A 27,111-nucleotide genomic window follows, 5' to 3' on the forward strand; every position below is an offset into this window, starting at 1 on the left:
CTGTGGTTGTGACCAAATTGAAAAAGGTGAAACTGCTCTGTACTGGAGAAATTTTGGCGTTGAAGGCTCTCTTGACAGATAACCAATGACAATCTCGGTGTGTGCGTGTTGTGAAACCCTTGGGCTTGGTGTCGTGGTGGTGATGGTGGTGTGTGAGCTTGACCTCCTCTCAGCTGTGCATGTAGGTCCTGCAGGGGGTGTCCGGGTGGAAGTCGTACTTGCTCAGGCTGGTTGGGTAGTAGGTGGTGGTGAACATGTTGCTGGAGGGCAGAGGGGAGGAGAAGTGGTTGCACGTCTCGTCGTTCACGTGGAGATTGTTCTTGTTTAACGTCTATAAAAGTAGAGGCAAAGTTTGGGCAGACTGTCAGCAAAACTGTCAAGAGAGTGAAGCGTCACGATCGGAGCGACAAAGCTACCTTAAACTCCATGGGGATGTACTTCTCGTTCTTTGGCGCCGTGTTGCCCTGCTTGTTGTAGGTGAGGTGGTTGGGCGTGCTGGGGTGGATGACGGCCGACTCCGCCGACGGCCGGTTCAGGTGGTGGCAGTAGGAGTAGGCCATCGCCGACAGTAACGCCGCCGCAAAGAAACTAGCCAGACCCACGGCGACCAGCTGGAACAAGGTGAAGGCTGGAGGAGGAAGCACAGAAGTTATAACTCTTCAATTCTTAAAGGGATAATAATCCCTATAGTCTTAGCAGTAGGTTCATTACCTTTAATTGTTGGTGCAAGATGTTTTTAGAACGGCGGAGCAGAGCCGTGAGCTGCTCAGAGCTACGCTACGGAGGCTAATGGGATTTCTTGGTTTCCCTCATCAAACTCATTAAATACACAATCTAACAACTCCACAACGCTCTGGTGGACAAGTTGTGACCTGCACATTCACCACACTGTGAGATAATAACTGAACGTTACCAGACAGAGTTGTTTTCGAGGTAAATTCATGCAAAACCGCTGATGCGCGTTCCTGTCAGGGGCAGTTTTTCAGCAAGCAGTTTCTAAATTTACCTCTAAAACAACTCTGGTAATGTTCTGTTATTGTCTCATGTGTGGTGAATGTGCAGGTCACAACTTGTCCAGAGCGTTTTGGAGTTGTTGGATTGTATATTTGATGAGGGAAACCAAGAAATCCCATGAGCCTCCGTAGCGTAGCTCTGAGCAGCTCGCGGCTCTGCTCCGCCGTTCTAAAAATAGCTTGCACAGACAATTAAAGGTAACAAACCTACTCCTAAAACTATAGGGATTATGGCAATGGGCCAATTTGCCAAAATTTTGAACTATCCCTTTAAACAAAGAATAAAAGATTCATCATCAGGTAACCGTGAACTTTCAGAGGTTAACAGAAACATCAAGTCGGGGGACAAGTGGCAGGAAACAAAGTCGTCACGCTGAAAGATGATGTTTATCCGGCTGCAGTGGAACTTTAACACAGGGCCAGTGATGATTCCACACTTTGGTCTGTCCCACACCACATGGGGCCGAAGCCTCAAACAAAAGTCAATATGCTACCGACTGTGTGGTGCACAGGTAAAAAAGAAAAAGAAAAAAAAAGCCAATAACTGTGTAACCTTGGAACAATCACTAGGTGTTGCAACATGATCAGAGACTGAGGAAAAAATACATCAGTAGCAGGGGAGACTTACTTCCACAGGTCTGGTCTTCCTGTCCAGGTAAAATGACTGGAGAAAAAGAGAAAGAGAGAGAGGGGGAATGAAATCTTAAATCTTTAATCTCATATTCAATCATCTGTTAATTTGCAACAGGTCGGCGCTTCGCTCCCTCCTACCTGGCACCTCGTGGGGCTGACACGGCCTGGACTGGGTGAGGTTTCCCTGGCAGGGACTGGCCTCGGTGTCCTGGTCCTCACCACAGCGACGAGTGCGATGCTGCAGCCCCTCGTCGTCGCAGTCCCCCCACTCTGTCCACTCCCCCCAACCTGACCGCACACAGAAAAGAGGACAGACTTCACTGTAATGAAAGGTACGACAATAAAGGCTGGCTTTCCATCCACGGAGACGAGGAATCACAAGAATCACAATTATCGACTTGTGTTTAAATATGTGTTTTTTTTTAAATTCTGCATATGAATTAAAAAAGTGCATAGAAATGTCTTGGCTGAGGCAGAAACATTTACATACTGATAAAAATAAGATGCACTGAATGTCGACTGAGGCAGATTATTTTCAATGCATCATATTTTGAGATGTGTTTCCGCGTCCTTATCTTCTCTGTACACATCCTGCAGTGCAGACGAAGTGTCAGCATATCATTGCCAGCCTATATTAAATACCTCCGCTTCAAAAGAAAGCCCTAAAAAGGTATTTATTCAGAGGTTAATTGGATTATGTAACAAGACCTGGCCCACGTCTGGCTGTTCAGGGGGATGACTCAGGGGCAGCAGCAGGAGTTCTGCATATTGGCCACCTCCAAAAAGACTGAAAGAGAGGGGCTGTCTTGTCGTTCTCCTTCACTGTGCATTCAAACAGCGGCCGGCAAACAAAGTCAAACGGTCACCGACAGGAAGAGGCAGTGACCGGAGGAACCGTTGTGCACGGGTAACAAATGTTGAACGTTGGCTGCAGTGCAGTGGGGATCATCGATCAGCAGCCAGAGCTCGGCCTCCTTTGTGTTCCTACTGGAGTTACTTTGTGTGCTGCACAACAGTGTGAAATGGATGGGAAGTTGATTACACCAATTTGCTTCCCATGTGTCTGGAGGCCGAACAACGGTTGCATCCGTCCATCTCTGGATCAGTTGTAAAAATCTGAGGCTATTTTGTCAGTCCTTTCTGACTTTCAGCCAATGCATGCTGGGATAAGCTCCAGCATCCATGTTGTTTGCCTTCTCGACCCAAATATTGATTCACCACTTGCTGTGTGGAGAAGATTTCCCATCAGCAGCCATACAAACATCATTATTTAATCGAGGTGACTGGGTGACTCTATGGAGAGTATTCATGGTGTTATAATTATGACAAATGAAGACACACTCTGTATGGCAGAAAACCTGCTTAAACTAAAAAAAAAAGACACTTAAAATAAGCACAGAAAGCAAAAGCCATGACATTTTTTTTTGTTTTTTGTTTTAAAAAGGACCACGTTTATATATGAGGAAATTTCCTCCAACATCTCTGTGTGACTTTATACCTTCACATGCGTGTGTGTTGCAGAGTGCCTCCTCCGTGTGCAGGCCGATACAGATGTCTCCTCCATTAGCAGGCGGTGGGTTGCTGCACGTCCGAGTCCTCTGATAGTGTCCACCCCCACAGCTGGATGAGCACTGAGACCAGGAGGACCAGCACGACCAGGCCCCTCTCACTGCCACACACACACACACACACACAATAAACTTTATCCATTTACATGTTCTGCTTTTGCAACTTAAAGGGATAGTTCAAGAAATCCCATTCCGTAGCGTAGCTCTGAGCAGCTTGCGGCTCTGCTCCGCCGTTCTAAAAATAGCTTGCAACGACAACAAACCTACTGCTATGACTATAGGGATTATGGCAATGGGCCAATTTGCCAAAATGTTGAACTATCCCTTTAAAACAGCAAAACTGTGCAGTTACCTGGACAAGGCTGAGTGTTGCAGTCCTGATACTCCACAGGAGACCCCACGCAGGCGTTGGGGTTGGTCCTGCCCTCTGCTGTGGAGCAGCTACGCTTCCGGGTTCGGAAACCTCTGGAACACTGCTGCGAACAGCTGGACCACGTTTCCCAGGATCCCCAGCGAGCACCTTGGGGCGGGGACAGAGTTCGGCCGCTGGTCTTCACCAAGTCTTCAACCAGAGCTGAAAAACACATTTTAACCGCTTTATTAGAAACTAAAACTGTTATAAATAAAAGAATGATAAATAATATGAACGCTTTTTGAGTTCAAATAAGAATCTGAGAACTTCCATCTTTTTACTGCCAAACTCAGCAGACAGACACCGTTGTCATGAAACATTGATTAGTGTGTTGTAATGTGGGTCACGTTGAAAAAATGAACTAGATTTCCCCCCGTACGCCCACACACACATAAACGACCACAATCACAAATTATTTACATTTGAATCAGGAGTAGTTCCTGAAGCGTTTTAAACGAGGCCAGCACAAATATTTCATTCTGGGGTTTTTTTTCTGTGTTTGCAAGAGGTTGAGAGCAGCCACACCGTTTTTATATCAAAATCCTATTTTTATGCTCTGAAATAATTGAGAGTCCACAAAGAGAAAACACCTGTCTGTCTCCGAGGAGTGGAGGAAGTGGACATCTGCCTCCTCATAATGGTTCACTGATGTTTAATCAATCCACTGATTGGAAACCAGCTGCCACAGCAGCACAGTGTAAAACCCAGGCAGATGCAGTTTTACACACAGAGTATATTAGCTGGAGCAGGTTTTGTTTTGCTCTAAATCTGTTTTAAGCCACTGCACAAAAATAAAAGAGAATAAAGTTTCCCTCGGGTTCAGGTGACATCTGCTAACATCTGTAGCAGCTGTGCTCCAAAAACGTGGCAGCACTTGTGATCGGCAGGAAGCAGGAGGAGGTGTGTGTCGGGGCTTACAGTCGGTCTGACAGGCTCCAGAGCCGTCGTTGGGACAGAACCGGGTCTCCATCTTCTTCTTGCCCAGCTGCAGCTGCTGGGGGTCGGGGAGCAGCGCCCGGCAGGTGTACCTGAACCTCTGCTCCTGCCGTGAGCCGTCGTGGCTGACGTTGACTGGCATCCAGGGGGTCCAGGGGGTGTTGCGGCGCACTTCAGGACACGCCTCCAGGTTGCAGACTTTATACTCCTGGAAGACACAGTGGTGGATGAAGGATGAAAACTAAAGCATGTTTGCTTTATCTCCCAAAAACCATGCATGCTGTGTTTTCCAGTAATTCATTAACATCCTGCAGGGACACGTTGCTGCATTAATAGATTCTGCTAAACTGTGCAAATAGTGCAGTTTTTCTTGGACGGAGTTAATTATGCAGCTAATTACTGTGGCTGAATGCGACGAATTAAACAAGGCTGCATCCAGCTGAAGACATACAATGATGCTTCATAGTCACCCCTTACAGAACAGATTAATCAGGGTTTCATAAATACACACCCAGGTCTCTGACTGGGGGGAAACATGAGAGAGGACAGTGTAGTGTAGGTTTTTATTTAGGTTTGATGTTGGCTTCATCTGACAGGTTTTATTTGGCACTCATCTGCCTATATGGTCCCAACATAATCTTTTTGGGAAAGTGATGGTATTTTAGGAATCTTTACGATTAATTGTGGCGTTATCACCGTGATTAATTGTGAAAACATGTAATTGTGACATCCCTACTTTGAACCTTGAATTCATATCTTTATTCTAAACATCTTTACTGTCGTTGTATTACCGTGGCACATCCGGGACAAGTGTTTCCGTTCTCACAGGTTCTGGTCCTGGAGTGGACGCCGCCTCCACACTCAGCGCTGCAGTGAGTCCAGGAGCTCCACGTCGTCCACAGCACGGGCAGAGGACACGGCTTCTTCTCGTTGCACAGCCTGGAAACACAAAGACCTCGCTCAGACTCGGACACTGATGTCACTTCTATTCAAAGTGGTGGTGATATTTGAAATCTTAACAATTATCGACGGTGTTTCTAACCTCTCTTCCCGACCCTGGCCGACGCAGATCCGACCGCCGTGGCGAGGAGAGGGGTTGTTGCAGGACCGCTGCCTCACCTCGAATCCAATGCCACAAGTGCTGCTGCACTGACCCCACGATGACCAGGGAGTCCAGCCTCCGTTCCTGAGGAGCAGGACGCAGAGGAAAAATAAATATTATTATCTGACCTGCACTTGAATCAAGCAAATAAAATATCTAAGGAGATTGCTGAGACAAAAACTGGGTTAAGAGCTGTCCAACGCATTATTAAAAACTGGAAGGAGAGTGGGGAACCATCATCTTCAAGGAAGAAATGTGGTCCAACGTGACCACAGAGTCCAGACCTGAACCCCATTGGGAATAAATCCAACTTTGGACGGAAATAAATGTTGTAACATTGCAGAACCTTATTAAAACGATGCCACAAAATCAAAGCTAAAGGCGGTCCAACAAAATATTAGAGTGTATTTCTTATTGACACTGGCTGTGGGCCAATCAGACGCCTCCCTGAAGGTATCATTCTTTCTTTACAGTATTTTTTCCCCCCTGCATTTGCCTTGCACTTTTGCACAGTACTGTACTGTACCTGGAGCAGTTTGCCACCTGGATGGTGGGGCCCTTGCACTGGACCCCACCACATCTCGCCGCTGGTCCGTCACACGAGCGGGAACGACACGCACAGCTGCTGACGGAGCCCTCGCCGTCATCGTGGTTACAGGGCTGCCATGGCGCCCAAGGGCCGAAACCACCATCCTGGGTTAGGTTCCTCATCTTTGGTGGAGATTTTTAGAGGGAAACACAGTCACAATATGTCCTAAATCTGATTTCTCATTCTTTTTTTTTTTTTATTATGGGACGTTATGTGTCTTACTGGGCACTCTGTGATGTTTTGCGTCCACTGGTTCATGTTGGAGCTCTCCTCGATGGTGGTGCAGCGCTTCTGCTTGTGATCCCAGCCACAGTACGGGTCCCGAGCCTCCATGCAGTAACTAATGCGAGATCAGAAAAGCCAGTCAGTGATTCGTCAAAGCTGCAGATTTAGCCAGACTCCCTGCCTGACACAATCTCCCGTCTGCTGTGAACTGCTGACACAAAGTGACGTCAAGAACTTCCGGCCGTCTGCACTTTTCAGACAGTTTAAAATCAGCAGGATTGTCTAGAATAATGTTTTCTCTGCTGGTGCGTTTCAAGTAGGAGGGCGAACACAGAGAAACTGCTGTACATCACACAGCGTTTTGTCAGACTGTCAGCATATTTTAGTGGAGCATTTACAGTGAACAAATTCATTAGCGGCCCACTTATGTAATGTCTGCTCCGAGGTTTGCCAAAAATATGGACTGGCGGTTCAAAAGCAGTTTCTTCACAGGGAAAATAAAATGGGCTCTTAACATAATCATCTTTGTCAGCGTTTACTGTGCGTGCGCTTCCAGACTTGGACGCCCACGTGTGTTTGTCTCTTTAACGGCAGAGGGTTAATAAATCTTTTTAAGTGTTTTGAGTCGAGTTCATAAATCTGCACACTCACCAACAGCAGCAGATACAGAGCAGACTCACAGAGCTGAAGTGTAACTCGGTTGCAGATTGTGGATTTGCACATGCTTTGTATCAAGTTTTTACTCTTATATATCTCTTCTCTAAACAACTAAAAGAGCTGTACCGTTCAGTCGGATAGCTGGAGCATCGCTCTAATGGGATCTTCACCAATCTGTCATCAAGCCCCACAAACAAGGACCTGTCACTCTGGAGGATTTTAAGGCTCTTGATTGGGCCGATCTGTCCTTCAGGGAGGACCCTGAGCTCCTCCAGGTAGCAGCCATGAAGGCTTTTATTGGTTGTGGAGAGAGCTTTCAGGACGGTGCCGTATTCTGACGAGACAGAGAGGGAGAAAAGTTCTGTAAATATAGGAAATATAACTCGTATGTTTCAGCCCAGCCACAGCTCCGTCCTCCTCCTCCTCCTGCTCACCGGTGCCGATGTACATGACGTGGAAGAGGGCGTCCCGGCCCTGCACGATGTCCACCACCAGCTTGGAGAAGCGCAGGTTGTCCTGGGTGAGCAGAGGGTTGACGGTCAGCGGCTGGACCACGTCGTTCATCAGGAAGAGTCGCTGGGCGTCCTGGAGGCTGCGCTCCGTCAGGTTCCCGCCGGGGCCGCCCTCCTCCAGCGTCCCACACTGCAGGATCAGGTTCAGTGTGAGGTATTAAAGGGATGGTTCAACATTTTGGCAAATTGGCCTATTGCCATAATCCCTATAGTCATAGCAGTAGGTTCGTTACCTTTAATTGTCGGTGCAAGCTGTTTTTAGAACAGCAGAGCAGAGCCGTGAGCTGCTCAAAGCTACGCTATGGAGGCTAATGGGATTTCTTGGTTTCCCTCATCAAACTCATCAAACAATCCAACAACTCCAAAACGCTCTGGTGGACAAGTTGTGACCTGCACATTCACCACGCTATGAGGCAAATTCATGCAAAACCGCAAGCAGTCTTGGCAGAGGCATTTACCTCTAAAACAACTCTGTCTCGTAACGTTGTGTTATTATCTCATAGCGTGGTGAATGTGCAGGTCACAACTTGTCCACCAGAGCGTTTTGGAGTTGTTGGATTGTGTATTTGATGAGTTTGATGAGGGAAACCAAGAAATCCCATTAGCCTCTGTAGCGTAGCTCTGAGCAACTCGCGGCTCTGCTCCGCTGTTCTAAAAATAACTTGCACCGACAATTAAAGGTAACAAACCTACTGCTATGACTATAGGGATTATGGCAATGGGCCAATTGCCAAAATGTTGAACTATCCCTTTAAGGTGATGTATAAAACAAAATAAAAAATGTTTGCGATGCCGGTCACACACAGTTGATGAGTACATAATTCAAATATCGCTATAAACACACCGGAGGCATTTGTTTTGCAGTTTGCGCTGCAGAGGCCCCGTTACTGATGATGATGTAAGTAAATGCTAAACAAATGCAAATCTGGAATTAAAAATACCCAAACTATTGCATATGAAATGAAGGAATTATATAATTTAAACCGGCCCTGCAGCTCGGTTCGGAGAGCATTTTTTGTATACGTGTTGGAAACTGTCCAGGCACTTATTGCTGGATGTGTGTTTGATGGAGGTGAGTTGGGATTTTTATGCCGTGCTCGGAGATGAAATGGGCTTCAGTGCTTTTGAAACCTCTATAAGCCTCGGAGGGAAGGCTGCGAAATTGTGGAAGGATGGCGCAGTTTCATTATCTGAGAGGAAAAACAGGCTCCGATCCAGCATGTGTGTGTGTGTTGTGTTTTCTCTGTGTAAATATGAATTACCTGGAAATTGGGTATGGGGTTTGGGGTGGAGAGCCAGGCGGTGCGGGGGTTCTCCTGGTAACGGAAGGGTCCGTTGAACGCCTGGGTGATGGAGCTCAGATTGAAGGCGCAGACGGCCGAGGCTGATATGCTGTTCCTGAGGGAGTGGGGGTGTAATCACGGTCAGATCGCTGCAATTCAGTGTGAAAGGAAACAAGGAAGAAGAAGTGACTTATAAACTCACACGTTGGTGGTGAAGATGCCGTAGATCAGGTCCTGCTCCGGCAGGTAGAAGGTGCTCTGCAGCTCGTTGTAGTAGAAGGGGATTTCGCCCGAGCGGGAGCAGTTGAGCCGGGCCTTCATGAAGGTGGTCCACGTGTCCTCCAGGAGGAAACGACCTCCCATGTCGTTCTTGCAGACCCGGGCCACGCGGGAGAACACCATCTTCCCGCAGTCGTTCTCTACCGCCGTTTCTCTCAGGAAGAAGTAGGCGAACCGGCCGATCTCGTACACAGAGACGAAATGAGGCTCTGGGGAGACGAGAGAGAAAAAAAAAAAGAAGATTTGAATTTAATTTTCACCCAAAAGACAAACAGAGTTCCTACAGCTTAAGCCAAGTTACATTTAAGACTTTTTAAGACTTTTTTAAAGCCACTTGAAATTAAATTTAAGACCAACTTCATAATAAACACAAATGCAGAAAAAAGAAAAAAAAACACACCACATCAATTACATAGGGTTAGGGACAATTTTACCCACTTTCCTATGTGATCCAAGGTAAAGTGACTGCTACATGAACATTGGATTGTGTCTCTTTCCAGCTGTCCTTTCAAAATAAATGCATAAAAAGTCCAGAAAAAAAAAAAAAACACTGACTCGGGAGCTGGTGGCGGTTAGAAATTTAGCGTTGACGGCCGCCACTAACTTCTCTATGTTGGAATGTTAACAATTATTTAGAGATTTGAGACTAATTACAACCATAAAATACCACTTACCAAGTGTTAACATTTTTAAGACTTTTGAAAAATTGATTTAAGACATTTTAATGCCAATTAAGGCCTTGTTTTTAGATTAATGAATTCAATGCCTTTTAAGACTTTTTAAGGATCTGTAAGAACCCTGACAAATCTGTGTGGCGCTCTGTGTGTGTGTGTGTGTTTACCATTCAGCCACTTGGAGTTGTACTGGGCGCTGCGCAGTGGCGGCATGTTCCCCAGGCTCCTGTAGATGACCGGGTCGCGTCCCGAGAAGTCGATGACCGTGGCGGCGTACAGCTCGCCCTTCTCTGTCACCATGGCGGTGGAGTTGTGGCGCGGGTCGTAGGGACACCGGGCCACGCCGTTCACCGTGTCCAACACCTGACTGGTGTTATTGATCTGACGGAGGGGGAGAAGATGATGAGGTTGTATCAGAATCTATTCTTATCTAATCTATGATCTAATAATTGATTATCTGATAACAAACTGTTGTACCAACCTGCCTGGTTATACAGACGGGGGTGAACGCGTTGGTCCCACATGTGAAGAGCGTCTGCCCACTGATCAACAAAACCCGGATGTAGTTCTGACATTCCTCCTACACACAAACGCACCACAACCCAGTGTTACTGCATCTGTCATTACTGAAAACACCTCAGTATTACTGTTGTGTGACACACGGCTCTATAGTACAATACCTCAGATTTGCCTTTGCTCTGACACGAGCGCCTTGTCTCTTCATCAGGAGCCCACTCTGTCGCCTGGGGATGGAAAAATGAACTTTTAAGGCGATACACTAACAGGCAAAAACACAGTTTTTTCATTCACTGATCTATTTTGAGATTTTGGGCTATTTTTCCTCCTTAACATGTATTCTTTCAGAAAAATCCACATTAAGGTTTTTATTTTTCCTCATTTTGTCTCTTGTGTCAGTAGATTTCTCCTAAATTCACCAAAAGTTAACAGCTACTGTGACATACTGTACTGAGCTGTGCCTGTTGTCTGACCCATGGTATCATTGTAAAGCTCTCTCTCTCCTGAACAATTATGTAGGCTCCAAAAATTGTCATTTCCTCCATATCCATTGTAAAAGTAGGCTACTATTTTCATTAACAATCTATGGGAGATAGAGAATAAAAGCTTTGAATGCTAATAAATAGCTTAATTTAAAATCCAAATAACCTATTTCTTCTATATAACCTCTACTATAATTTTTAATGCATTAGACTAATTCTGTCTCAGTCTATCATAAGCCGGTGTTACCTGTATGAGGGAGGCGTTGCCCAAACTCAGTCTGAAGATAAAGTTTCTGAAAAAAAAAAAAAACATTTCACAGTAGATGAAACAGGAGAACTTGATTCTTGATGCGTTCAGGTGGTTTCGTTTTTTGTAGCGTTGAGCAGACTCTTACCTCGCTCCCACAACGAGCTGGTTCCTGCTCAGGTCCAGGGCCAGCTGGGAGAAATCCTTCACGCCTGGACGGGAGAACTCGGACACCCACGGCCGCAACGCTGCAGCGGTAGGAGGAGGAGGAGGAGGAGTGGTGGCGGAAAGACGAGACAAAGAGGTGAAGAGCACGATGAAAGACGAACAATGAAGAGGAGAGGTAAGATTGATGAGAGGAGAGAGGAAACGACAGAGAGGGGATAAAGAAGTGGGAGGAGCAGGATGATGGACGGGAAGAGGAAAAAGACAAGGAGCAAATCGGAAAGATGAAAAGAAAGAGGGAGGGAAAAAAGGGGAGAAGTAATAAGTTCTCCAGTCTGTGCGTGGGAATCGCTCTTCTTCATCACATGTCACCTGCTTCACTGCTTCAGCTGTTGGTCTCAGAGGCTTGGGGGCGCAGCTGCTCATTTTCTGTCGTTTTTTAAGATCTTCTACATAAACACACAGTTTCCTGCTCCGCTGGTCATTCATGTTGTGTGAGCTTGACAGTATTTAAATATGTGATGACAGCTGTCTGTCACGTCTGATCAGATCACACCCACACAGTCCTGATGATGCAGATTAGCTGAGCTCGCTTCAACTCTTCATAAATAACAACTTGAGAAGATTTTAGTTTTCTATCTGCACATATAAAAAACATGACATATGTTTTTTATAATGACATTTCTTCACACACTTGTGCTTCTTTGCAAAATGGTTTATAGCCTAGATTAAGATCTATTCAATTTCTTCAAACTGAGACATTTCAAAACACTTGAAACTATAAAACAAATAAATTGAACAATAGTAAGTGATATTTGATTAATAGCAGAGAGTTATTCGCCTTTACCACTGAAGTAATCCACTCTTTTTTCTACATTGTGCAGCACTTTGTGGCTTTGTGTCAAAGTCTATTGTGATTATAAATGACATGAAATGACACTGATTTAAAGCCTGGACGGCTGCACAGAACCAGACATTAAATAAGCCACTTTGGCATTTTTATATGAGCTCTGGATGGTGCGAACAAACCGCATAAAGTGCAACAAATTAATCCTTTTGACAATCATTCAGAGCCTTCACCAGAATGAACTCTGGTTCCTCCTGTTTGAGGGAGTGGGAGTGGGAGTGGGAAGGGGGGCAAATGTACCCACAACAAAAACAGCACAGTCTGCCAGACGAGCACTTTGAGCTGAATGGAAACTGACATCCAGTCAAAATAATATCATCAAAGGCCGTTTCACAGGCGTTCGACAGCTGAAGAAGAACACTTAATGAGGCCAAGGCAGCAGACACAACTCTCAAAATATGAAATATGTAAAGTTCATGTATCAAAACTTGGGTGTTAAAGTTAAAATCTGACACAAAATGAATCCACGTGGGAGCTTTTAGCACAGCCAGATGTTTTTTGATCTCTATGTTAAAGCCAAACCTCACTTGTTCGGCTTTAACATATTCAGCAACAGGTTTGAAAAACGCAAACAAAAGGGTTAGAACTATTACAGCTGTCTGGCTTCAGCTCCACATAAACACAAACCATCAGTCGAGCAGCAACAGTGATTTTCAGAGTGACCTATTAAATCAAAATTGTGTTGGTGCATTTTCCCATGGACATAATGAGCTGCGGCTAAGCAGACAAACACAGAGCGTCCACGTATGAGCTCGTGACTCAGCACGGGAAATTACTTCACCATAATACGTCGCTTTTGGACCCTCGCAAGGTTAAAAACACAGAATCAGAGATGGAGACTCGGGATTAGGGGACAAAAACTGTGAAATATGGATATAGGACTGTGTGACTGAATCCACAGGTTTCCCTTTTAGGTTATCTGGATCATCTGTCGTGATCGGAGCGCGTTCAGTCCAGATTCCATCACATTATAGTGTCATAATTTGAAACATCTGGACGACTACACCTCTGGATTCTGGCGTTTTTTGCTCAGTTTCTGCATCTTTGTTCTGTCGTGGGGGCTGTTCAGAATTAGCACTCGTTTTTGTAAAGTGCATCTGATGACATTGTGACTGATCTTTCAATTGAATGTATTATTTGTATGTTGATAATCCAAAATTTTTTCTTTTTCTTTTTCTTTTAGGGTGACTTTTAACATCAGTCCAGGGACAACAGATGCAAAAAAGCCTTTTGGCTAATTCTGGCATGTTTACATTTGTTAAAATGTTTTTATTAATGTGCAATGTCCCTGATCCTTAAACCTTTAAATGAATAAAATAAAAATTACATGGACCTATCACTACGTCGGTGATTATTACCAGTGGGTGTAATAGTAAATAAATAAATCAGCCTGTGGAGCAGCAAAATAAAAGTCAGTGCAGTCAGTTTGTCTGTGTAGAATGTAAGTGATGCTGATAACTTATCATCGCTGCTCCTGCGACAACACAAAGCATCGTTATACGGTCCCAACTTTGAAAAGTGTACACAAAGCAAGGTGAATCTCTTTGGATGGAGATGTTTGACTTGTTGTTTACTGGATGGATTACTGATGGATGGGCGGCTGTGAAACTTAACGACATCCTCACCTTGGTAGGAGACGACAGGATGCTCCTTTCTGCTGCAGTCTGCAGGTTTGATGAGAGGCTGCTGCTGCTGCTGCTGCTGCTGCGACAGACAAACAGACCAACAACAGAGGAGCAGCACCAGGCCACAGGGGGAGAGGGCCCGCGCCCCCCACCCTGACGGAAACATAGCTCCAGTCTTCTACCAGGTCCTCGGGAAACACCTGCTGAAACAGAAGAGACAGTCGTGATCAGTGAAAATCAAACGCCAACATCTATAAACTAATATCTAAACCCCCCTCTGTCCCCCCACGTCCACCTGCCGCTGTCCTGCCCCTCAGTGTCAGCGGGACTCGGTCACAGCTTATCCCCCCCCCCCCCGCCTCAAAAGCCCAGAGAGCCGCCAAATCTGTCAAACGCCGCCTCTCAAAACCGAGGGTGCCATCAAGGGAGCTCTTCATGACTGAGGAGAGCCATTCAGAGAGCAGACTGGGCCCGGGGCCAGAGCAGGGGGTGTGAACTTTGAACTGAGAGCCACATGAAGGGTCTTTGTGTCAACATCAAAATCCATTAATGAACATCAAAATCTGCTCAAGGATGATTATCTGGCGAGGACGACCATATGCAGAGGATTACAGCCGTGGTCCATTCAAGAAATTAGCTGGGGGAGCTTGGACTCAGCCGCGCTGTTTTTTATTCATGCACAGATGAATAATTAACCTAAAACACTAGCTGTGCTACACGGAGTCAGAGCGCCGATATCTGAGTGGGGTCTTTGGCTGAACCCAAAGAGAAGAAAATGAACGTTTGAGTCAAGCGATTTGTTTTGTTTCCTTCACCTGAAAAAGTCCTGTCAAGAAGAAGAAGATCCAAATATCCTCAGAAAGTGACACCGCTCCTTCACCCACTTCATTCCCTGTCTCCATGTTTTTTTTTTTGTTTTCTTTACTGGTTCATGGAGACGAAGGAGCGGCGGCCGAGCGGCCAGACAGCAATCTGAGCAGCCGATGTCAAATGACTCAAAATACAGCACTTGAGAACAAATGGACATCCAGGTGCATGAGGTGTTTCTAGGTGTAAAGAAAACTCATTTTAGAGAGAGAGAGAAAAGAGCTGAGGAACAGGAAGCGGGAAATGTGCACACTTTTTATAATAAAGCTTCAGGAGATTGAAGAATTTAAACTGTCAGCTGAGAGAAAGTTTATACATTTGAGATAAAAGAGTTCAAAATGACACATTTGTCAAGTTATTCTCCACTACAGTTGAGCAGATTGTTTTTTTTTTTTATTCCTTCATGGCAGCCCCCACTTTCCTTGGCGACGTGCTCTGCAAAATGGTGAATGTGTGTCTGCTGTTCCCCAGGAGGAGGCAGAGGTTTTTTCGACCTGCTGGGTTGGACATTGCTGCTTAATGAAGCGGCGGGAACAGAGCCTCCACCGCTGGCCTCACTTTTTGTTCTGCGGCCGTGCCTCCTCCCGGCCTGGGATCTGTCTGCTGGGTACAATGAGGGGAGGGAGGGTGGAGGGAGGGGGTTAGCAGCAGATGTCAGTCAAGATACTTCAGGGGCAGTAGGAAATGTAGATTCTCTCAGAAATTATCTGCTTAGTCCTCCAAACAAGCAGCACACCTCGCCCTTTGCCCCTTTCCTCCATTCATAAGTGTTACAATAAGAAACGAAGGCTGCAGGGTGTTGTTTTAACACATTAAACGTCTCCTGCTTTCTTTTTTCTGCTGAGACCTCGAAAGCTTGCGTCGGTTGTTTCTTCCTTCTTGGCAAATTAACGGCTTGTCGGAGAAGCGCGTGTTCCTCTGAGGGGCTGTAGTGGTGCTGCAGCCTGTAATTGTTTTAATTACTGATTAATCCATTGATTATTTTTAGCCATGCTTGAGGCAGGGTTCAACAGAGGACGACGGCTCGGCCCAACACTTCACTACAACAGATACTGGATGGATGAGCTGCAGTTATTTATTTGATTCCAGATAATAATCCTGATGATGTCAGTGATTCCTCTGACTGAATATCAATCAAAAAGGTTGAAAAAATAAAGAAAAAAGTAGCGAAACATGCTAAATGTTTTTGTATCTCTGCTTAATTAGCGATTTCAGTGATTCATTTTCAGTGGAATTAATTTGTTTCCTAACATAAAGTGACAACTCAACGCTTTTAAATGTGATTCAAGCGATTGGATCCTTAGTCGATGTCGCATTGAAGTAAACAGAGTGTCAAATATTTTAGATTTGGGGGAAAGGTACGTAGGTTTTAGTGTTTTTCCTGAAGCCGTGCCAGAACATGAATCCATCCAAGTAGCTGCCCGGGTTGGAAAAACACCATAAAGACTCAACAACCTGTGAAGAGATTAGAAATACACAGCCTCGGATTCATGTGACCTGTGTGTGTGTGTGTGTTTGGACTGTGGGAGGAAAACCACAGGAACACGGAGGAAACATGTGACTTACACACACACACACACACACACACACACACACACACACACACACACATAGAGGAACATGGCCAAGATGTTAACATCTGAGCTACTGAGCTTTAAGTCTAAGACACCGACTCACTGTGTCAACACACTGAGATACGACAGGTGTTCACATCACTGCTCTGTCTGCTCTGGATTATTCACTGTGTGTGTCTCTGTGTGTGTGTGTTTCCTTCTGACAAATACCACCCCCTACTCACTCAGGGAAAAGAACAGACTTCTTAATGTGTCTGCTAAAAGCTCAGACACTCTCAGAGCTCCGACCTGAAAAACAACTCTTCCTAAAGTAAAACTTTTATTTTGAAATAGCAGCTATTCCAAAACGCTGAAAGTTTCACTCGCTCACAAATGAGATGATGATTTTCTCTCTCCTGACACTGTACATCTAATTAATCAGGATGTGCTCTTGCCTGTAATCACAAACCCATTACAGTACTGTAGAAGAATAGCTTTGGAAATGTTTGCATAAATACCACAGCGTACGGCGGCCTGATGAGACGGGGCTGAATTAAATAAAGTACCTACGTGCTGCTGAATGCTTGGATAAAGACAGCAGATAATCAGTGATGCACAGAGGCACAGCCACAACAGATCTGCTGCTGAATCCCGTCCACAAACAAGAGCTCAACTGATCAGAAAGTCATTAAACACACCACTAACTTCAGAGAGGAGTCTGTTCTCCATCACTTCGACTTCAACTAGTCCAAACTGCTCCCTGCTCAGCTCCTTTCACACATATGCCCTTATATAGACTGTTTACCTATAGAGTGACATTTAGCACTAACACCTGATTTGTTGCACTTTCTGGAGGCTTGAAAATACACATAGGAGTTCCCTGTGTGGTGAACAGACTGGAGTATTCATAAAGTGCTAAAATTAGTGTTTTTTGGGGGCAAAGTTATTACTATCTGTGGGAAATTAATGATTTACAGAAAACAAGGGGCTAAGAATACATTGCAATGTTAAAAATCTGCTATAAGATGATTTTTATCCTGACTGATTTACTGGACCAGGCAGCTCTCTCAGGTCAGGAGTTCATGCAAATCAATCCTATAATAGACAGCAGCTCTTTAAGTCAGTGGCTCCTGTTTACTTGTCTACAGAGTCTGGTGGCCCAGTTCAACAGAGGCTCATTTGTTTTATAAAGAACTGTGGGATGTTTCTTTCTCGATGTCCTGGCTTATCTCAAGAGAGTTTGCTGCAGCCTCCAGAGTTTCACCTTCACCGCTGGTGGAGATGTGTTTGAACGGACAGGCTGTTTTGTTTTTTGACAGTGACTAATCTGCTCTTCTTGGAGATATTGCAACTTTTTTTTTTTTTTTTTTTTTACAGTCTAACAATGTGTCACAACCTCCTCTACTGCTACATCGAGGGAATCTCAAGCTTTTAAAGCGTGCATACAAAATTAAAGCAACACTATTCAAGCACTCTTGGTTTTGTCTCGAGACAAACTGAAGGAGTAGGACATTTCAGCCTTTTCAGAAACCATAACCCCCCCCATGTCACTTGGACACCTCCATGGCTTATATATGAATGAGGAGAGCAGAGAACGGGGCAGCCGCTCTGACACTGCCACTGTATTTGTTCTTTCTCTGTCAGGGTGAGTAAGACCTCATCAGTCATAGCTTACAAAACAGCTATTAGAGGGAATTATAGGTTGTCAAAAGATGCACCTTGGAAATGCTTAATAGCACTTACACAGGCTACAAAATGAGCATCCAGACAAATCCTCTTTCCTGGTGATATATGACGGGGAAATTCATTACGAGCAATTATTTCTTCATCCAGAGGCCCTGTAATTTGTTCCTGCGTGGCATGGGAAATAAAAGAAGAGAGTGCAGCGTCTGACCCTTGTATGTCTGCCTCTTGTCTCAGTTCTCTTCATCCGAGTACTTGGACCTCATCCAAATATCATTAAAAGAAACAGTAACCCCCCCCTACACCTCCCTAAACCCAAAAACATGGGATTCCACATTCCTCCTCAGATAAAACAAAGACTCACGACACAAAACACCTGCTATTAAAAGGGAACTCCCTTTCTTTTTTAAAGTTTCTCCTGCAGCAGGTAGCACTACACACCAATGGAGTCAGTTCATGGAGATTTGTGAGTTGGAGCAAACGGACACTGAGAGGGCATCCAGAGTCTCTCCATCAAAATATTCAGGGAGGACCATTTCCGAGGCAGTATTCCCAGCTCCTTCCTACCGGGGTGAATGGCCTCTCTGTGCGACCTGCCAACTATCTGCCAATGGCCGCTCTCTTTTACAAGTGAATAGACTGAGTTTAGCCACAGTTAAAAAGACACACTAACGTGCCATGGCTGCGCCACAATGGCCGCTCGGGTAATTTGCCAAACCTAATGATGCCGGTTTGGCCCCGGCGAGAGGAGGTAGAGAGCAGGAATCCTAAAGAGGCACACAGCTGCACTGATCCCTCTCTTCTCTATCTCCCCTCGCTCCTCTCTGCCTCCCTCCGTCCTTCTCTCCATTTCTTTTACTCTCTGAAATAAACGACACACACACACACATAGGGTGCATAACCAAACTCACACCCTCTGCATTCTCTTAATTACTCCCTGTCTCCATCACTATCCCAAATCCTCAGTGATGGAAATCTACCCAGTAGCCATGAAGGACAATGAGTGGCCGGCCCGCCCCGTTCTCCACCATGTTTATCCATAAATTCAAATGGGAAATAGGTCAAATGAAAAGAAGCCATTTTTAACAACAACCTGCAAGAATCTGATGAATCCAACTGAGCATTTAGCAGCTACGGAGCTAATTGTTTCATAAAAGAGAGGCCAACAAACATTAGTATTAGTATTAAGTTGACAGTGAATCAATACTGCAGATGTTCTCAATCTGAACTTCATTTTAATTATAATCTTTGTGGTAAGAGATGCTGACTACATCAACAAACTACGCTGATGATCCATCATCCACATGCAAAAAAACACACCAAAAAACACACACAGCACAGTGCAACCACCTGTTGTTCTCAGGTGACCGGTGCAACGCTGCTATAAATATAATATATTGTCAGGAAAGCATAATACACTTATTTTTCCATTAGCTCAGTATGATGAGTCCTGTGTGTTTCTGTTTAAGAGCCTGAGATCTTCTTACTTTTAATCACCATTACATCTCTATTGCATTAATATGCATGGCCTTAGAAAAGTGTACATACAAGTCTTAGTGCTTTAACTCGTCCACCATGGACAAGCGTCTCCGAGTCCAGACATGTGACAATTAACTTCCCAGTAATGACTAATGGCTCATTCTATTTAAAAAAATCTATTAAAAAAAACTAATCAAGTTTCTAATCAAGAGGTTTTTTTACATAGAAATGTTCAGGTACCATGCAGCCTCTTCAGGTCCAAAATATTCATCAGTATCTGAAGAGCACGAGGCAGAGACACACTCAGTCAGTATGACATGTCCCTGCTTCACAAAAAGATAATTGCTTATCTATTGAGTGATCAGACTGAAAAGGAAAAAAAAGGGGGAACAAAAAAGATAATAAATTAATTAATATGCGCACATTCAGTTGTAATTCAAGAACCCAGACAGTGGTTATTGATTGAAGGTTGGGAGTCTTTCCTTCTGTCTCAAGTCTGCCTCTCTTTGCCAATTTAATGTCAGCGCTAATGCCTCAGAGAGGACAAAGGAAAATATCCACCACAGCACACATTACCTGAACCCCTCCCTCACCAGAGTCGCTGTGAACACATGTCTATCCATGCAACACGTACACACACAGAGTGATACACACTGAGGATGGGAGGAGGAGGAGAAGGAGGAGGGAGGAAGGTGAGAGGGTCACGTTATACATTGTTAAAGAAGGGAGCGACGGGTAGAAAAACAGGCTGAGGGAACAGGAGGACACACACACACAAAAAGAAAAAGAAAAAACAGGCAGGACAACACAAAAGAATAAGTAATTGCACTGAAACAACCGAGCTCCGCATGCTGACACACTCACACACGCAGGGAGATAAACTTACTCATTCACCATCACCAAAAAGCTGCTGCGAGAGACGGACGAGCGGCACGGATCCCCACGCTTCACATGGTGAGGAAGAGAGAGAAAGAGAGAGAGAGGGGGACGAATAACAGGAAAGAAAGAACTTGTTACACATCGACACACAGTGGCACGCTGACCAGAGTGTGCAGAGAGATGGGAGGGAAAGGGAGAGGGGGGAGCAAAGCATTCCTGTTTGTGCAGAGCAAACTGTTAACTCTGAATGGAATTGTGGGTGTTTGCCCTCAGTGTGTGTGTGTGTGTGTGTGTTGCCTGCAAGATTCACTTTTAGTAACACTGTGATGTTTTTACACCCTATTTCTTTCTTGCACATCACTTGTCAACAGGTTTAAATTCGACCCTGTGACTTAACGCACCGAACCAGAACCGGTGCAAAACACTCAAGTCGGTGGCTGATTGAGGAGAGCGTCATTTGCATACGGCTGCTGCCTCCTGGTGAGCACAGGTACACACACACACACACACACAAATGTCTGGTAATAAATAAAGTTCAGCCAAGCAGGAAAACTACTTCAGGATAAACTGAGTCGACTTCCCCACTGATCAACAGGTGGAGAAGGAGGAGGAACGTCGAAGATGCAGCGAGGATGAGAACGTGTGTGTGTGTCCTTCCTTACACAGACGCCATAAGTTGCTCAGTTGTTCTGAGGGTACATTTTTAAATCTTCAAATCTTTTCCTGGAAATAAAACTAAAGCCTCTGTGTCGAGCGCAGCTGCAGCATCATCGGTGTGTAAATGAACCAGGGGACAGAGTCAACAGAAAAACACCATTAGCTCAGACAAACAGTTTGTTTGCCTGAACAAAGCAAAACCAGCCTGGCCTCCAGAATCACAACCACCACTGACAGGGAGTAGAAAATACACACACACATGGCTTTTGCAAAAAAATACTCAAAGTAGCTGGTAGGCTACATGTCATCAGTGATATTACACAGATTCTGTCCAATGCAACGACATTAAAGCTGCTGTGTGGAGAGATTTTGTGCAACGGCAGCATCTTTCTGTTTCTACATTCAGCTGCATTAAATGAACATTTAACAACCGCCACCACACAGCTGAGTCAACACAGTTCACTCACTCAGGTCGTCTTTATTACACAGAACTGAATCATATTTGATTCCCTCCCTTATCTCCGACCACTCAAACACGTTCCTCTTCTCATTCTTGAGAGGTTTATTTGGTTTGGTTTGTGATACATTTGTGATATTCTCTTTTTCTGAGGTTGTGCGTTGGCCCTGAACGCAACATTCACAGAGGGTAGAAGCAGAAATACTACAGTCTTTACCTCTGTTAACAGATTATCAACATTAGACATCCAAATTAACAACAGGGCAGAAATGCCTGAAGTGTTTTAACCTTTTAGAATCAATTAAAATCCTAAATAAAATATCCCTAACTCCACTAGTTAATTAAATTTCCATTTGGAAGATGTTATAGCAACTAACAATTAGTCTTCAGACTTAGAATCAAATTAGTTTTCTCCCCATTTCTGCCTTTTGTACCGGACTCATTCTTCTCTTCTGTTTTAGAAACTGTCTGGTGAAATCTGACGCTAAATAAATAGTTTTCTGATAAACAAGGTTTGTGTAGATTCAGTCAGCGTCAAATCGACCGGCCCAGCTCTTGTCCGTATCAACAACAAGCAAGAAGTACGACAGGTCTGTGCCTGTTGACAGAGCCACCAGTCAGGCATGGCTGTAGAAGTGGCTGCCAATCTGATAAGACAAAGGGGTGACCTCTCATTCGGAAATTAATAGCACCAATTAATCACATCCCCGGAGAAACGACAGGCTCGTTTAGCTTCCTGTGCGCCCAGCCGAGCGGAAGAGACAAATAACTTTCCCCGGCCCTCATCCCCAACCGTTACAGAGCGGGAGATTCATCTCTCTCAGCCCCTCAGCCCTCAGCCTCACCACAGCCGAGCACCGAACCCCCCTGAGAGGATGAATGGCTCGGCTCCTGTGCAAACTTCAGGATGACCTCCTCTGGCTCTGTTTTTACAGCCCTTCTGTCACCGCTGAGGCTGAAGGATTACAGGCGCAGGGGAGAGCGGAGGAAAAAGCGGTGAAAGATGGCCGGCTGCTAACACCACAGAGGACAGTGGACTTCAGCTGTCAACGAAAAAGGAGTGGATGTGATAGTAACTTCTATATCACCTTGTATTATTCACAGGCAGTGTTTTGTTTGAGCTCCAGCATCTTCGTAAAAGCACAACCTGTTGTTGTTGCTTCCACCTCACAAGCTGTTTTATTCACACAGCAACAACAACATCTGGCCACATGAATTCATCCCATATGACTGCGGGAAACATCTGGCTCTTTAGCTTACCTGTCTGACTGCTGCTGTTTGGGAGGCGGGGCAGGTAACACACAGTTACAGCTGCCTGCTGTGTGTGGCAATGAAGCTGATCACAGCAGAGGTACTAACTATGACAACACAACAATGAGCTGAAAACACTAAAACAGAGGAAGTGCAGACGCCACAATCACAGTAGGCTACTGAAATATGGTGGAATTATGGTATAATGTCCACAACAGATTGCCAATTAATCCCCAGTCACTTCCATTAATCCAAAACCAGCTGCAAAGGAGGCCAACAGTGGTAACCCAACAACTCTTAACCCCCAAAACCAGCAGCCGACCCTCCACCCCGCAAGCCACCCCCCCCACCCCGCCTCCCAGCCCTCAATGGAGGCCTTGTCCAGCACATAGCGCACCACTGTGTAAAGGAGTGTGTGTGTCACAAAGAAATATTGACTTTTAATACTTCAAAAACATCCAGCTCGCGCCGTTTCCAACAAGCCGGGCTGTGTTGATTTTTTGAAAAACCCCTGCAGTCGCTGAGGTTTACCTTTCTACTGGAGCAATAAAGCTACACACACACACACACACACACACACAAGTAAAAACAGAGTTGAGATGCCCAGTGATGGAGACTCAAGGTTAAACACTGATTTTCAAGGAAATATGTTAAAGGGATAGTTCAACATTTTGTCAAATTGACCCATTGCCATAATCCCTTTAGCAGTAGGTTCGTTACCTTTAACTGTTGGTGCAAGCTGTTTTTAGAACGGCGGAGCAGAGCCGTGAGCTGCTCAGAGCTATGCTATGGAAGCTGATGGGATTTCTTGGTTTCCCTCATCAAACTTATCAAATACACAATCCAACAACTCCAAAATGCTCTGGTGGACAAGTTGTGACCTGCACATTCACCACGCTATGAGATAATAACAGAATGTTACCAGACAGAGTTGTTTTAGAGGCAAATTCATGCAAAACCGCTGATGCGCGTTCCTGTCGGGGGCAGTTTTTCATCAAGCAGTCTCTGAATTTACCTCGAAAACAACTCGTAATGTTCCATTATTATCTCATAGCGTGGTGAATGTGCAGGTCACAACTTGTCCACCAGAGCGTTTTGGAGTTGCTGGATTGTGTATTTGATGAGTTTTATGAGGGAAACCAAGAAATCCCATTAGCCTCCGTAGCGTATAGCTCTGAGCAGCTTGCACCGACATTTAAAGGTAGGGAACCTACTCCTAAAACTATAGGGATTATGGCAATGGGCCAATCTGACAAAATGTTGAACTATCCCTTTAATATGAAAAGTTATGAGAAATATGCTAAATATATGGAAAGTGCTTAGCAGCATCAAGGTGAAAAACAAATCTATATTCTGATTCTGCAGCTCTAAACTCGTCATATTTACCCTCCATAACTTGTTTATTTACTTATGTGGAAATAGAAATGCAAAAATCAAATTGTGGTTCTTTACAGCAGTTATAGACTTTGAGCTATTTCTTGATCAACGACCTATAGGTGTTTTGCGGCCGCCAAGGGTTGCTGGTTTGAAACCTTGAACTGAAGCACAAACACGGTCTCGCAGGTGAGATGCTCATCGGAGGACTGCGGCTTTCTGCTGAGTTTTCCGTGAAAAACATTTTAAGTTTAAACAACTTTTTCTGCATCAATAAGGGTTGAACACACACACACACACACACACCATCAGAGCGTCCTCTGTGGCGTCTGAGGCTGTGTGAGAGGAGAAAACCCTAACACACCCCACCGCCTGTCCATCAGCCCCCTCAGCACCAGACTCTCTCTCTCTCTTTCCTCATCCATCTTTCTCTCCTTTTCCACTTCAGCCTGACCTCATGTGAAACTGTGGAGGTCTGTGGGTAACACATCCAGGCGTCCAACTTAATGATTTAACGCCACTTCCATTTAGAGGTAATTTATCAGCAGCAGTGAAACCTTGTAGGTAGCAGAAGAGGCTTAGCAGAACCAGACCAATTTAAAACACTTTTGACTATTAAATAACAATAAATACCTCTGTTATTTCCTGCATGATAGCTCTTCACTATATTATATTTTATAATAGAGCTCAGCAGATACTGGAATTTAAAAAACTGTTTTTTGAGATTTGAGAAGAGGGATGTCAATGAGATATATTGAGGCCTTGGCCCAAATAGCCACTCAATAATCACATTTAGTAGGAATTGGAGTTTCTCAACTTTTTTTTTTATGTCAGTAAATATTTCATTCTCACAATCAGGCAAGAAATTGGAGTTTTGACATCTTTTGAGTTGAGTTTTCTGTTCATTTCACCTCCTCTACCACAAAAGCCTGCAACAAAGCTCAGGAATCATCAGCCACAGATTATTTCTAAAAGCTAATGAGGGATCAGTGAAACCACAACAGTGGCCGCAGCTCGTCTGAGCACATTGACTAAAAGGAGCAGAAGCCATGTAACGATTGTTATGCAGCAGCCAACCATGAACACAACACAATGTGGGCTGCATCCGAAGTTTTGTTAAGCACTGTCACCGACATTCCTTCACACTTTTTTTGATACTGCGAGCTGATGAACGCATTATTTCTTTAGAGAAACAGGAACTCTGTGGATTAAAACATGTGTGTGCAGCGTTTTCCTCTCCTTAAATAAATGTCACATCCACTCAGTAAATATTATGTTATAAAGCCGATTAATAAAGTGTTTTTTTTATTTTATTTTCAGGCATAATAATAAAAAAAAACTTTCCTTTTTGACCGGTGTTTAATCTTTAAACGCTAATGGAAAAACAACAAAAAACGATAATAAGTGGCTTTTAGCAGTTCACGTTAATGCAACTGAATCAATGTTTCTTACCTTTCACTTGAAGACCATGGTGCGATCAGCGCTGGTTCACGCGGTCTGGTCTCAGACACGGAGGTGATGCGGATCCACGGAGGTCCGGAGGTCTGAGCCGCTGCAGCCTTGTGAGCGGCTGCACATCACAGCTTCAACTCACACCAGTAGGGGAGCTGTCAGGACACAACCACGACCATTCAACAGTAAACAGCTCAAGGAATAAGACAGATATGAATGCATCAAAGAGGAGTTGTAAGTGCCCTGCAAGTTCACCTGGGACTGTGTGTGGTTATTTCCAGCACACAAAACCTACACGCGCATTATATGACACAGTTGGGTCTGCAGATACACGAGGGGGGTCATGTGAGAGAGATCAGGTGTAGACCAAAATCCAGGCCCTTTCCTGTTATTATATGTCTGACACTAATCTATATCACGTTGAAAAATGAACCTAGGAGACAAAATCGGATATGATTTATTATTAGAGATAAGTATAACGTGTTTTTTTTCTGATTTGTCTTCTATCTGGAGTTCATGTCAGTGTCAATGTAAGTGTGTGATGTACTGACTTAACATGAAAAACCTGTTAAAATAAATGTTGTTTTCCACTGAAACCTGGGGGCTGTGGTAAAAATGGATCAAAAATGCACAACTGGAAATGCCACTGATATAGATAGAAAAAAAATAGACAAAAGCAAATATTTACTCACATGTATTAGGTCTGTGTGGTCTTTTAGTTCTGCTGCAGCTGTGTGATGGCCTATCTGACCCACAAACATACAAATGACTTCATTGGCAGGAAGAAACTTGGAATTAATCACTGCATAAAGCTTGGCTGCCATCTAGTGGACAAATGTGGTCAAACACCACGAGGGTTAAACCTCACATCACTTGATTTTGATCATATTGTAGCGTAGAAGCCTCTCCCTAAATAGAATAAAAGGTTGGGCGCCAGACAGCAGAATAGTTCATTCAAACTGTCACTTTTATATTATGATTTCTATTTTAAACGATTAATTCAAAAGGGAGAGAAAACCCAGCAGCTTGCTTCCCTGCTACACAAGTCACATCACATAATCAACCAAAATCAAACACATCAAACTCAAGGAGGTTAAGGCTGGTAAAGAGTCTTATTTTCAATCAGACAGCCATCAATATCATCATCATCAGCATCATCAAAACAGTTTAACGGGTTAATCAGATCAAGCAGGATAAATCAGAAGGTAAAACAGTCAATTCACAGAACTTAAATTAATGTAAATATGCAGACTGTTTCCTTAAATAAAGTCTCTGCTTAAATGAAGTCCAAGAGAGGGTATGTATGAGCGTAGGTGTGTATGTGGGGAGGGACAGGGGCTTGTATCTGAGTCTTCAGGGGGCCAGTCCGTTCCGGGGAAGGATAGGGAGTGTGGGAGTGAATGCAATACAGTTCTGTTCAGTTCAGTTCAGTTCATAGGAGTGTGCATGTAGGTGTGTGGGGGAGGGAGAGGGGAAGAGAATCCAGTTCCGGGCAGGTAGGAGATGGGGTATGTGTGTTTCAGGTAGGGGAGAGAGAGAGAGCAGGAGTAGTTCTCAGGTCAGACAGGGAGAAGCCAGGAGAGTTTGGGGGTAAAGGGGAACTTATCTGCTGATACAGGGGTACACGGATGTCC

The 27,111-nt window shown here is 44.5% G+C and overlaps 1 protein-coding gene across 3 annotated transcripts; it reads right to left on the bottom strand.

Annotated features, from left to right (window-relative positions):
- LOC146990734 (semaphorin-5B-like) lies at positions 1-25,579 on the bottom strand. 3 transcript variants are annotated; one of them, XM_085798644.1, is made up of 23 exons: positions 25,478-25,579; positions 20,294-20,352; positions 13,826-14,025; positions 11,277-11,376; positions 11,129-11,174; positions 10,564-10,626; positions 10,365-10,463; positions 10,051-10,264; positions 9,133-9,418; positions 8,910-9,045; positions 7,570-7,777; positions 7,262-7,469; positions 6,476-6,593; positions 6,191-6,375; positions 5,605-5,748; positions 5,354-5,501; positions 4,545-4,770; positions 3,567-3,788; positions 3,145-3,315; positions 1,785-1,934; positions 1,642-1,677; positions 417-628; positions 1-331 (listed from the first exon to the last, which is right to left on the bottom strand). In XM_085798644.1, the coding sequence occupies exons 3-23, from the start codon at positions 13,989-13,991 to the stop codon at positions 170-172; spliced, it is 3,300 nt and encodes a 1,099-aa protein (XP_085654770.1). In that variant the 5' UTR covers positions 13,992-14,025; positions 20,294-20,352; positions 25,478-25,579; the 3' UTR covers positions 1-169. The 3 variants fall into 3 exon arrangements, with proteins under 3 accessions (XP_085654770.1, XP_085654778.1, XP_085654786.1); XM_085798652.1 differs by lacking the exon at positions 25,478-25,579 and having other exon boundaries at positions 13,826-14,028; positions 20,294-20,308; XM_085798660.1 differs by lacking the exons at positions 20,294-20,352; positions 25,478-25,579 and adding an exon at positions 15,187-15,205.
- Between the last annotated feature and the right edge of the window lie 1,532 nt (positions 25,580-27,111).

The sequence above is a fragment of the Trachurus japonicus genome, chromosome 2, assembly GCF_045865225.1.
Source record: "Trachurus japonicus isolate A0001 chromosome 2, Traja_1.0".
Taxonomy (NCBI): domain Eukaryota; kingdom Metazoa; phylum Chordata; class Actinopteri; order Carangiformes; family Carangidae; genus Trachurus; species Trachurus japonicus.

Excerpts from the sequence above, each read along its gene's own strand:
- LOC146990734 (XM_085798644.1), bottom strand. The coding sequence starts at position 13,991 with ATGTTTCCGTCAGGGTGGGGGGCGCGGGCCCTCTCCCCCTGTGGCCTG. Across the intron at positions 4,771-5,353 it reads CTTGTCCCGGATGTGCCACG|GAGTATAAAGTCTGCAACCT; the intron begins GTAATACAACGA and ends TGTGTCTTCCAG. Across the intron at positions 1,678-1,784 it reads TCAGCCCCACGAGGTGCCAG|TCATTTTACCTGGACAGGAA; the intron begins GTAGGAGGGAGC and ends CTTTTTCTCCAG.